Raw genomic sequence first — 12,454 nt, 5'->3', positions numbered from 1 at the left:
CTCTTTTTTGAGCTAGCATGTTGTGAATTTACCACTTTGTATTTAAAAAAAAATAATAAAAATGTTTGCTCTTGGTTCTAGATGGCTACAGTGTCAATGGAGGATCTGGTGAAAATGCTTTTGGTCGGAAGTCGTTGGGGCAAGAGCTGAGGGTTAACAATGTAAGCCCTGATTTCACTGTCCAGCATGGAAACCGTGCTTTAGCCACAAAAGATATGAGGAAATCCCAGGGTAAGTTTTATTTTTTATTTTATTTTTATTTATTTTTTTCACGGTTAGTCTGTGTGTTCTGAAAACTAGCAACTGTATATGTACTATGTGTCCTATCTATTGTTTTTAGGTGGTGTTTGTATATTGCATTTTGTACTTTAATAAAATTTGTATTTTTATGTGTTATACTTGGGTACTTCAGCTATCCTTATACTTTTTACCCCCACCTGTACAATCCCCAGGGCATTCCTTTCCAGATCACCAACTTACTGAGGGAGATTTACGAAAACTGGTGTACATAGAATCTTATGCAGCTGTGCATAACTGTGAAGGATCCTATCCCACACTCCACTGAGTGCTTCCGTTAGTAATACAGATTCTGACCATCAGAGGGCTATATATTATTATAGCTGCATTGAATACAAGTCTAGCTGAAAATAGCTTGTAGAATCTTGAATGCTTTATTGGACAGAATACAGCCTTTTTATACACTTTTAACACAAGGGGTTAGATAACGAGGTAGGGTAGCCTCATGGATACTTCCTCCCTCCCCCCAGCACAACTTAAAAGACAAATATATAATTAACATGTTAATTAACACAGCACTTAATGCAGTCTAGTTGACCAGACAGTCCGTCTCCAGAGGTCAACGTATCAGCTCTTTCAATGATCATGTATTGTTCAGAATTGAGAACCAAGAATAGTCTTTGGGCATATACATGGTTCCCAGACTCTGTGTGTCTTGGGGGACATGGACATGAATCTAAAGTAACACCGCCTCAAGGGTACCCAGGCATACAACTCACAAAGAGCACCATACCCCCAAATGCCAGGGCCCATAATCGCAAGGCAACATGCTAGCATTCAGTCCTCTCCAAAAGCCTCTGTCCCGGCTAGGTCTGTCTCACTTTTCTCCCTCATCAAAGGTTGACTAACAAGGCCCCAGACCTCCAGCTGGTCTGGACATGCGTTAACGGGGTGAAGTTAATTCATAGTCCGCATGATCTCCATTCTTTGCTGCCAGGAGTAGTTGACGCCAGTAGGTGTTGGGCAGAGGTCATTTACTCTGGCTGCCAGTGCTTCAGCTGGGTGGTTTTTAACATTCCGGGGCTCGATTTGCTGCTGGGCATCTGGCCCAACTGCCCAGGATCCCTGGGGTATACAGGTGGAGACTGAAGTCCCATCCACCTTTTACAGGAAATCCATCCTCTGTTAGTTGAGGGCAGAGGTCAGCAGCACTCTGTCCTGTTGCCAGCCTTTCTGCTGGAAACCCCACACAATCTGCTCCAGTCAACTGCAGGCCCATCCACCGACACCAGATCAAGCTGCAGTTTTGAGGTGCCGATTGCATTCTCTCCTTGGGTCCTGATCTGCTTGGGAATGACCCCCCACCTCCTCACCTTGGGCCTCCAGAACTGCCGTAGGTGTGGGGCAGAGGTCTTGGACCCCCTGTCCGGTTGCCAGCGGTTCAGCTGGGTTGGTGTCGTTATTCTGGGGTGCCGTCTGCTGTTGGAACTCCCTTTCACTTGTATTATCTCCCAGGTCCACGAACCCTTTTTGGGGAGGACAAATGGCTGCTTCTCCTCCCTGCATCTCTGAAATCCACTGGGAAAGAGGAACCATCACTTTCTCACTTCGGACATCCGAAACTGCTACGGGTATGGAGCAGGGGTCTGCAGTACTCCGTTCTGCTGCCAGTACTTGAGCAGGTGATGCGTAATCTATAACATCCTCTGAACAGTCCATAAATTCTGTAATCTGTGGCTGGAGAGATGAGCCGACTGCCCCAGCTCCCTGGAACTCCACATAATGTGGATAATGACAGAACTCTGGACGGCCGCACTCCAATGCTAAAACAATGCTTTATTCAAATAATAATTAGGACACAGCAAATGACATCACAGTGAAAGATGCTAACAGCTGACGCTTTCGCACTAAGGCTAATGCTTGTGTCCTAAATATTATTTGACTAAAGCATAGTTTTAGCATTGAAGTGCGGCCGTCTAGAGTTCTGTCATTATCCATATTATCTGCATGCTGTGGATCGCACCTGGATCCCTTCACCTGGAGCAATTATCTCTGAGTTCCCAGGACCTGCCTTTGAGCCGGGGTTGTATATCTCTCCCTGGAACTCCACAGTTGGTGCTGGGCAGAGTTTGGTAGCACTTCTGCTGGGGACTCCACATCATCCGCTTCAGCTAACTGTTGGGGCAGGAGGCTGGATTCCTCCACTCCCAAACTGTAGCTGCCATTGGGGCGGTGAGCTGGCTGCTTCCCTTTCCGTTCCCTCATCTGGCTGCCTGGATAACATGTCTATGGTACTGTCTCCCATGTGCACGGATCTTTGCTGGGGAGGAAAGACCGCTTTCTCCACCCTGGCTGACTGTTGAGGGACAACTAACACCTCCTCTCCCTTCTCCCCCTGTATCTGCTGCTGGAAAGTGTTCACCACCTTCTCGTCCTGAGCCTCCGGATCTGCCACAGGTGTGGGGCAGAGGTCTTGGACCCTCTGTCTGGTGACCAGCTCTTCAGCTGGGTAAGTTCCTTGCAACTCCACAGGTGCTGCTGTTGGTGCTGGGCAGAGCACAGTGAAGTTTGGCCCTGATACCAGCTCTTCTGCTGGAGACTTATCAGCTTGTTCTTCCTCAGTAGAAAAGTCTATCAAATCCCCTGTCTCTGCAACTCATGTCTGGGGATCGGGTTCACCATCTCCTGTCCAAGCGGTCGGTGCTGGGCAGAGGTTAGCAGAGCTCTGCCCTGTTGTCAGCATTTCAGCTTTGGGGATGGCAATCTCTCCAGATTTCCCACTGCCGATTCTTCAGCCAGGATTTCAGAGTTTTCATCTGGTGTTTCCTGATAGTCCCAGGCAAAGGGAGCCCAGCGCTGGTGCTGAGCAGATTCTAGCAGCTGTCTGTAGGTGATCTCCAGCTCCCATTCCTGAACGGGCAGAGAATCGATATCTTCCTGTACCCAGTGCACTTCAGAGAAGGGCTACTGAACGTCTAGAAAATCCATGATTTCATCCAACCGCTACTTCAAATCACTCCCAAAGTTAGGGTTCCCTGTCGGCTTCAAATAGAACAGTCCCAGGTCGCTATAGCCAAAGCCTTCCGTTATCCAAGGGCATGCTTGGGATGCATGCCACCGGAGGGCTCTGTAGTTCTCATCCAGCCACATCTCTGCTTAATTCTGCTGTCTGCTCCTTGTGTGTCTTTTCTCCCAAAAACAGCACCCTCAATCTATACTGCGACCAGTACCTTTCCTGGATGGAGGGGAGAATTTTTCCCTGGTGTTGCTACTCATGGGGGTAGTGCTTCCTTCCAGAGTTTGCAGCGTATAGGATCAAACCATCCCAGCAGGACCTGCTCTGATACTGGTCCTCTGTGCTGTATCTGCATCTCTCACAACCTCCTTCTGAATTCCTCTTTCATGGCAGTTGGTATCTGTGCCTCTCCTGCTATCCGGACCTTGGATCCAGGTGTAAGTTTTGATGTCCCTTTTAACACAATGGGTTAGATAACGATGTAGGGTCCCCCCTTCCCTCTAGCACAACTTAAACAACAATTATCGAATTAACATGTTAATTAACACAGCACTTAAAGCAATCTAGGTGACCAGACAGTCTGTCTCTGGAGGTCAATAAGATCAGCTCTTTCAATGATTAGGTCTGTCACAGTAACCAATCAGCGTCCTAGGTTTTAGTCCCCTTTCACACCAGTGGACCGATCAAGTCTGCCTGTCAATTTTTGTTTTGTTTTTTGGTAGACTGGACCTCCCGTTGTTCTCTATGGGGTGGCAGATGTCGGTGGACGTGTCTGCTGTCACCCATTGGCATCCGGCCCTCTAAAAACAGACAGATTGGGATACATTCGCTATCTGCCCAACCGATCGGTTCAGATAACAATTGGATTGAAATGGACATGCAGGCCGTTTCCATCCGCATGCCCCATAAAGTACAGTGAACTATGCGGAGTGGACACGGACCTGTCATCTGGCTGATCAGCACCTCCGACCTCATTGAGCAGGCGGATCCGCTTGCACGGATTCCGTCCCGTGTAAAAGAGGCCTTGTCAAATTGAACAAGCTGAAGTTATAAGCTGGTAAATTTAGGAGGCACAGCTGCGCCAGATTCTGGGTGCATCGGTTTCAGTAAATTTCTCCCCACTGTCTATTTACATTTATTATAAGGTAATTCCTGGTCTAAAGTCAAAGTCCAAACTTTTCAAATTTTTCCTCCTTTTCCCCTTATTTTTTTTGGATAAAGCAAGGAATAGTTAAACCACTGTCCATTATTATTTTCATTTCTGTTGCCATTTTGTTTGTTTCTGTTCCATGCTTGTTAGCCACAAAAGGAAGTGAGAGGATCTTTTTAAAGTGAAAAGTGAGAATTACCCTCAGACCGCTGTCACTGTAGCACATGCGCTATGTTACCAAAAGTATTGAGATGCCTGCCTTTACATGAACTTTAATGGTGTCTGTAGGTTTCAATATTGAGTTGGCCCACCCTTTGCAGCTATAACAGCTTCAACTCTTCTGGGAAGGCTGTCCACAAGGTTTAGTAGTGTGTCTAAGGGACTGTTTGACCATTCTTCCAGAAGCGCACTTGTGAGGTTAGGCACTGATGTGAATGAGAAGGCCTGGCTCGCAGTCTCCACTCTGATTCATCCCAAAGGCGTTCTATGGGGTTAAGGTCAGACAGATCAAGTTCCTCCACCCCAAACTCTCTCATCCATGTCTTTATGGACCTTATGGAATGTGTACCATAGAAAAACATGTTAAATGGACTGTAGTGCGTTACTGCAAAATGTACTTAAAAAATGCATAGATGTAAGCCTAGCTTTTAGTTGTTACTCCTGGTTGTGAGCACAGTAAAGCAGACCTATTTCTGTGTTCCATAAAAGAAGGAAGCTGCTATTCTGTCACCCTAGTCCTGGCTTTTCTAAATGGTGAGTCATTGATCTGGAACAATTGTGAAGGACCGTAATTCAGACCCTTTAGAGTTTACTGGCTGCATGCTTGTTTCAAGTCTGTGAGCCACTTGGTAGTGAAGCCAGGATCAGGGAGATAGCCTTGGAGTCTACACCTTTAAAACCAAGCATGCAGTAGTAGTTCTGTGTTAAATAAAAAAAGGCCTGTTTATGCAGATGTATTTGTCAGTCCTGATTTTTCTGTTTTTTCGTCTTGCTCTTCAGGGATACTAGGCTAATATTGAGTTCTTTATTAAACTTATGACAAACATTTATTTTCCAGTATGAAAGTATTAATGTTAATTTGTCTTCAAAAATTTCACAGAACGATCGCTTTCCTATTCTGAAGAGTCTCGGCTGTCGAATCTTCTTCGGAGGATCACCCGGGAAGACGACAGGGACCGAAGACTGGCTACCGTTAAGCAGCTGAAAGAATTTATTCAGCAGCCAGAAAACAAAATGGTTTGTAGTTTTATTTTTATCATACTTTGTATATTACAGTGCCTTGCGAAAGTATTCGGCCCCCTTGAACTTTTCAACCTTTTGCCACATTTCAGGCTTCAAACATAAAGATATAACATTTTTATTTTTTGTGAAGAATCACCAAGTGGGACACAATTGTGAAGTGGAACGAAATCTATTGGATTTTTGAAACTTTTTTTTTTAATAAAAAAATGAAAAGTGGGGCGTGCAAAATTTTTCGGCCCCCTTGCGTTAATACTTTGTAGAGCCACCTTTTGCTGTGATTACAGCTGCAAGTCGCTTGGGGTATGTCTCTATCAGTTTTGCACATCGCGAGACTGAAATTCTTGCCCATTCTTCCTTGCAAAACAGCTCGAGCTCAGTGAGGTTGGATGGAGAGCGTTTGTGAACAGCAGTTTTCAGCTCTTTCCACAGATTCTCGATTGGATTCAGGTCTGGACTTTGACTTGGCCATTCTAACACCTGGATACGTTTATTTGTGAACCATTCCTTTGTAGATTTTGCTGTATGTTTGGGATCATTGTCTTGTTGGAAGATAAATCTCTGTCCCAGTTTCAGGTCTTTTGCAGACTCCAACAGGTTTTCATCCAGAATGGTCCTGTATTTGGCTGCATCCATCTTCCCCTCAATTTTAACCATCTTCCCTGTCCCTGCTGAAGAAAAGCAGGCCCAAACCATGATGCTACCACCACCATGTTTTACAGTGGGGATGGTGTGTTGAGGGTGATGAGCTGTGTTGCTTTTACGCCAAACATATCGTTTTGCATTGTGGGCAAAAAGTTCGATTTTGGTTTCATCTGACCAGAGCACCTTCTTCCACATGTTTGGTATGTCTCCCAGGTGGCTTGTGGCAAACTTTAGACAAGACTTTTTATGGATATCTTTGAGAAATGGCTTTCTTCTTGCCACTCTTCCATAAAGGCCAGATTTGTGCAGTGTACGACTGATTGTTGTCCTATGGACAGACTCTCCCACCTCAGCTGTAGTTCTCTGCAGTTCATCCAGAGTGATCATGGGCCTCTTGGCTGCATCTCTGATCAGTCTTCTCCTTGTCTGAGCTGAAAGTTTAGAGGGACGGCCAGGTCTTGGTAGATTTGCAGTGGTCTGATACTCCCATTTCAAAATGATCGCTTGCACAGTGCTCCTTGGGATGTTTAAAGCTTGGGAAATCTTTTTGTATCCAAATCCGGCTTTAAACTTCTCAACAACAGTATTACGGACCTGCCTGGTGTGTTCCTTGGTCTTCATGATGCTCTCTGCGCTTTCAACAGAACCCTGAGACTATCACAGAGCAGGTGCATTTATACAGAGACTTGATTACACACAGGTGGATTCTATTTATCACCATCAGTCATTTAGGACAACATTGGATCATTCAGAGATCCTCGCTGAACTTCTGGAGTGAGTTTGCTGCACTGAAAGTAAAGGGGCCGAATAATTTTGCACGCACCACTTTTCAGTTTTTTATTTGCTAAAAAAGTTTAAAATATCCAATAGATTTCGTTCCACTTCACAATTGTGTCCCACTTGTTGGTGATTCTTCACAAAAAATAAAAATTTTATATCTTTATGTTTTGAAGCCTGAAATGTGGCAAAAGGTTGAAAAGTTCAAGGGGGGCCGAATACTTCCGCAAGGCACTGTAAGTGTTAAATACATGTCATAGAAGTTTCTCTTCTGTCATAGCTGTTTCAAAGTTGAACTCCAGGCACATATTATAAGCTCTATGCTGTTTATGCCTTTTTAAAAATAGATTTTTACTTACAACTAGCATAAGAAACTGAATCTATCTATCTGGTTGTAATCCTCCTGTTTTCCCTTTTTGCATAACGTGAGCTAAGCAGGTTAGAGCAGTGTTGATTACTTTTATAGAATGGTTCTCCTTTATTCAATCAGAAATATGAAGGGGGAGAGGACCTGTGTTTTTTTTTATTTTTTTTATTTTATTTTTTTTCCCCGAGAGAGAAACGGGAATTTAGAACTGGTCAGTTGCTGCTGAATACAGGCAGTTTGGACACTAGCAAACAGAAAAATCGTAACCCATATACTGCCTGCTTTACCTACCAAGCCTCAGTTTTTTTTGTTCGTATGCTAGGAGTTTGGATGCCTTTTCTTCAAGTCTGCTAAAAAAAAAAAAAATAATCCATCTTCTGATTGTGGAATCAAGATTCCTCGCTATTATAGTGTGTATGTATGTATGTATGTATGTATGTATGTATGTATATTTTGCTGATTGATCTAGTCTATATAGCAGCTATCTAAGTTAGCCTAACTTTGGATGCCATACTGCACATGTGAGGCTAGCCTGGAATATGTGACCGTTGGGTACTAAGCACTGCGTTTATGGTTTTCAGGTTCCGAGCTGTAGAGCAGGGATATGCAATTAGTGGACTTCCAGCTGTTGCAAAACTACAAGTCTCATCATGCCTCTGGGTGTCATGCTTGTGGCTGTCAGTCTTGCTATGCCTCATGGGACTTGTAGTTCTGCAACATCTGGAGGTCCGCTAATTGCATAGCCCCACTTGTCACCGAGTAAAAGCCTCGCTTTGTAAGGAAGGTCGTTGGATCTGGAGCACTGGAAGCAAAATCACTGTTTACACTACTAGGCCATCTTCAGATTTTTCACCTATCATGTTACACATGCATTGTCCATTTCTTTGCTTTTTAACAATTTTATCCCTTTTCTTACTACTTAGGGGATGCCCTACCTATTTTTTTTTTTTTTTTTTTTTTTTAAGCTTTAGCCTCCATTTATCCACCTGTACTATATTCTGCTGGACACACTATGTATTTTTTGACCCATCTTATTCATCTGTCATGATCTGCTTCTGGATTAAAGCTTTCTCGATCTGCAAGATGTTGTTTGGATGGAGTCAATGTTTAATAACCTACAGAGACTGTAAGTTAAGACATCTCAGCACAACTGGATCAGTAATGGAGATCACTTTTCAGTGCTTGGATTGTGAAAGCAGAACAGTCAATGTATTTGGCTCCAGTCAAAAAAAGTCAATGATTCCCGAATCTGTGAGATGTTCTATGGACTCTGAGTATACAGCAGGTTAGAACGATGCAGCCATTTTCATACAAGCTATTACATGCATGTAAGCTAATTACAGCAGAATACAGCCTACAAGAGCAAAAATAGTGTTTTTCTAATGGGACTGTTATAGAAGTAGTTTGCTTTATAAATGTACACAGGACGACGCAGGTGCCTAATGCATTACCAGACTAGACGTTTGCGCCCTCCTCTGTGTTCTTTGTAAGCTGTTACTGGATTCCCCGATCTAAGGAGGGCTGCACTGGTTGAGCAATGCTGACAGAGGTTATGCCTGCCAGTTATTGATTATTGATGTAAAAGTGATCATATGTATGTACACCCTAGAAGCTGCCTGCATTACTATAGGCCATTATGCTTTCTGCTTATGCCTCCCCAAACAAGCGAGACAGAAAACTGTGTGCTCCACAGACAGACACAAAACTAAACATCCAATACATTTATTAGAGACTGACAGGTCCTTCATTCTCTGCACAATGTCACAGTAAAATTTTCAGAGGGATCTGAAACACAGCAAGAACCAGAGTTCCTTCCAAATCAAGAAGTAAGCAGGCAAGGTAAATGTTTGGTTAAACCAACTTAGTAGGTTCAACAGAATTAGAAGTCTGACAAGCTGCTGGTTAATGTTAATCACTTATGGCACAAAATGTTTATTTGTCATAACTTTATCAGCCTTCTCATGAGGTACTACAACTACAGAGTGCTTTCAATCAATGCATTGCTACCTAATGCACCCTCTCCATTTGTCCTGTTTACTGTTGTCATTGAAAATGAAAGTAAAAGAAAATGGTAACGTTTGGGTTGTTCCCAGAAAAGTAACGGAAGGGAAATCTTCCAATGGGGACAGTAGTTCTGGTTACTCGGGGAGCTCCAAGGTATTCCCTTAGTTTGCAGGGATTTTCTCACTTCTTGCTTTGGCTATGGAACAGAAAGCGAAGGTAAATTTTCCTCAAAGGGACACAGATGGTGAAAAAAGATGTGCGATTTAGGTGGTCACCAGGGTGACGGCTATAACGCACATCTTTACTGAACCCTTTCGAAACTAAGACATACAGATGGCCGTTTACTGCCTTGCATTGACAGGATTTCTTTGAGGCTTTGAGTCTAACAATTTATTCTTTATGCTTCTCTGCATTTATACTTGAAATTCACAGGGCCCACAGGCTCCCCATTATAGATTGGCAATACCCTGAAACTGAGCTGCGCACGGTGGCCGAGACCATACAGCGGCCGGTTTAACAGGACTAATTCCACTCAGAACAGGCCTCGCCACGGTCAACCAAAGAAGTTGAGTGCATGTGCTCAGCGTCATCTCCATCGGTTGTCTTTGGGAAATGGACATGAACGCTGCCAGCATTGCTGCAGAGGTTGAAGGGGTGCGTCATTCTGGCTCTGCTCAGACCATACGCCGCATCAAATTGGTCTGCATGGCTGTCCCAGAAGGAAGCCTCTTCTGAAGATGATGCACAAAAAAGCCTACAAACAGTTTGAAGACAAGCAGACTAAGGACATGGATTCGTGGGACCATGTCCTGTGGTCTAAGACCAAGATAAAGGCATTTGGTTCAGATGGTGTCAAATGCGTGGCGGCAACCAGGTGATTACAAAGACAAGTATGTCTTGTCTACAGTCAAGCATGGTGGTGGAAGGGTCATGGTCTGGGGCTGCATGGGTGCTGCCGGCACTGGGGAGCTACAGTTCATTGACGGAACCATGAATGCCAAAATGTACTGTGACATATGGAAGCTGAGCATAATCCCCCTCCCTTCAGAGATTGGGCCACAGGACAGCATTCCAACATAACGACCTCAAGCACACCTCCAAGATGCCCACTGCCTTGCTAAAGAAGCTGAGGGTAAAGATGGACTGGCCAAGCCTGTCTAGACCTAAAACTTATTGAGCATCTGTGGGGCATCCTCAAACGGAAGGTGGAGGAACGCAAGGTCTCTAACAGCCACCAGCTCTGTGATTGTCATGGAGTGGAAGAGGACTCCAGTGGCAACCTGTGAAGCTGTGGCGAACTCCATGCCCAAGAGGGTTAAGACAGTACTGGAAAATAATGGTGGCCACACAAAATATTAACACTTTAGGCCCAATTTTGACATTTTCACTTGGGGGTACACAGCCTTTTGTTGCCAGCGGTTTAGACTTTGACACTGTGAGTTATTTTGAGGGGACAGAAAATTTACACTGTTATACAAGCTGTACAGTTTTACATCGTAGCAAAATGTAATTTCTTCAGTGTTGTCACATGAAAAGATGTAATAAAATATTTACAAAAATGTGAGGAGTGTGCTCAGTTTTGTGAGATACTGTATATTGGCTATAGTGTGTACTGGAAGATTTATCATTAAGTAGGTAATGACAAAAATGAATACTAAATTTCATAGGCCAATATGTAACAGGTGTTCTGTTCTACAAGAGATATGTGGATGTGAGATCTAAAATGGTTAAAGTGGTTGTAAACACTTTATAACCACTTTTGTCTACAGGTAAGCCTATAATAGGGCTTACCTGTAGGTACCGTGAATTTCTCCTAAACTTGCACAGTTTAGGAGAGATTTGCTGTAACCACATGTGTCAATGTCATTGGCACAAGCGCACTGAAGAAATGGCTCCTTTGTGCAGTTAATGGCTGCTCCTGTGCGTGTGCAGGAGTGACGTCATCGTGGCTCCTTCCGATCACAGCGCCGGAGCCAGCAAACCCGCAAGGCACATTCCGGAGACGTGGCTGTCACAGCGGTGTACGGGGACTGCTGCAACAGCTTCGGTCTAAGGATATTTCATAATGAGCTAGTATGTAATGCATACTAACTCCTAAATAAAAATTGCTGCTACAAAAGATACATTTCATGTAGCCAAGTGATAGTGTATAAATATTAATGTCCCAATTGAAATAATTTCAATTGGGACATTTTACTATTTATACACTGTATCATTTGACTATATGAAATGTATCTTTTGCAGCAATTTATTTTTAATTTACTTTTACCATAGTGATATATTTTGATAGCGTTTGCAGCTCTTCCTTTTTTTTTTTTTTCGTTTGCTCTCATCTAGCGCGACATTTCTGTTTTGGTTTTCTACTAGCTCCTCATGCCTCGTTTAAAAAAAAAAAAATTTTGACCGGCGTTTACAACCACTTTAAAGAAAACCAAACAAACCTAGGTTTTGGGAGCATAACATTTTAACACATAACGTGTAACGTATTATTGCTACCCTTATACAAATACATTTTTTTTTTTTATTTTGCATAATTGTGTCGCTTAAATTCAGATCTTCAAACAAATTTTAATATTATACAAAGATAACCCTTACTAGGCATACAAAATGCATTTTTTTATTTTTATGGTTTCATTTATTTAGGGAAAAACTCTGTTCAAGCCTGCCTGGACCTCTGTGAAAGCAATTAACCCCCCACCCCCACTATTAGGTTTTGCGCTCCGTAACCAGACCTGATTACTGCTAAACCCGTTGAATCCAAGAAATCACTTAAATAGAAGCGGTTTGATGAAGTGACGCATGCTAAAAGATCTGAAAAAGCAACACATGCCTCGATCCAAAGCCATTCAAGAACAGACGATAAAGTAATTGACACATACCGATCTGTAAAGGGGTTACATGGCAATTGCAAAAGCTTTGGGACTGCAGCGAACCACGGTCAGAGCCATTATTTCACAAATGGAGAAAACTAGGAACAGTGGGAAACTTTCCCAGGAGTGGCTGGCCTACCTAAATTACT

At 43.4% G+C, this 12,454-nt stretch overlaps 1 protein-coding gene across 1 annotated transcript in view; it reads left to right on the top strand.

Annotated features, from left to right (window-relative positions):
- The window catches only part of SMG1 (SMG1 nonsense mediated mRNA decay associated PI3K related kinase), a gene marked incomplete in the record, with an annotated part of 420,057 nt that overhangs the window by 20,383 nt on the left and 387,220 nt on the right, over positions 1-12,454 (top strand). Inside the window, 2 exon segments of the mRNA XM_077448938.1 lie at positions 82-231; positions 5,503-5,639. Of these exon segments, the coding sequence (XP_077305064.1) occupies positions 82-231; positions 5,503-5,639 (287 nt within the window).

This window comes from Lithobates pipiens, unplaced genomic scaffold (assembly GCF_037356315.1).
Source record: "Lithobates pipiens isolate NorthernLeopardFrog02 unplaced genomic scaffold, aLitPip1_a1.2 Scaffold_22, whole genome shotgun sequence".
Taxonomy (NCBI): domain Eukaryota; kingdom Metazoa; phylum Chordata; class Amphibia; order Anura; family Ranidae; genus Lithobates; species Lithobates pipiens.
This window is presented reverse-complemented; position numbering and strand designations above follow the sequence as displayed.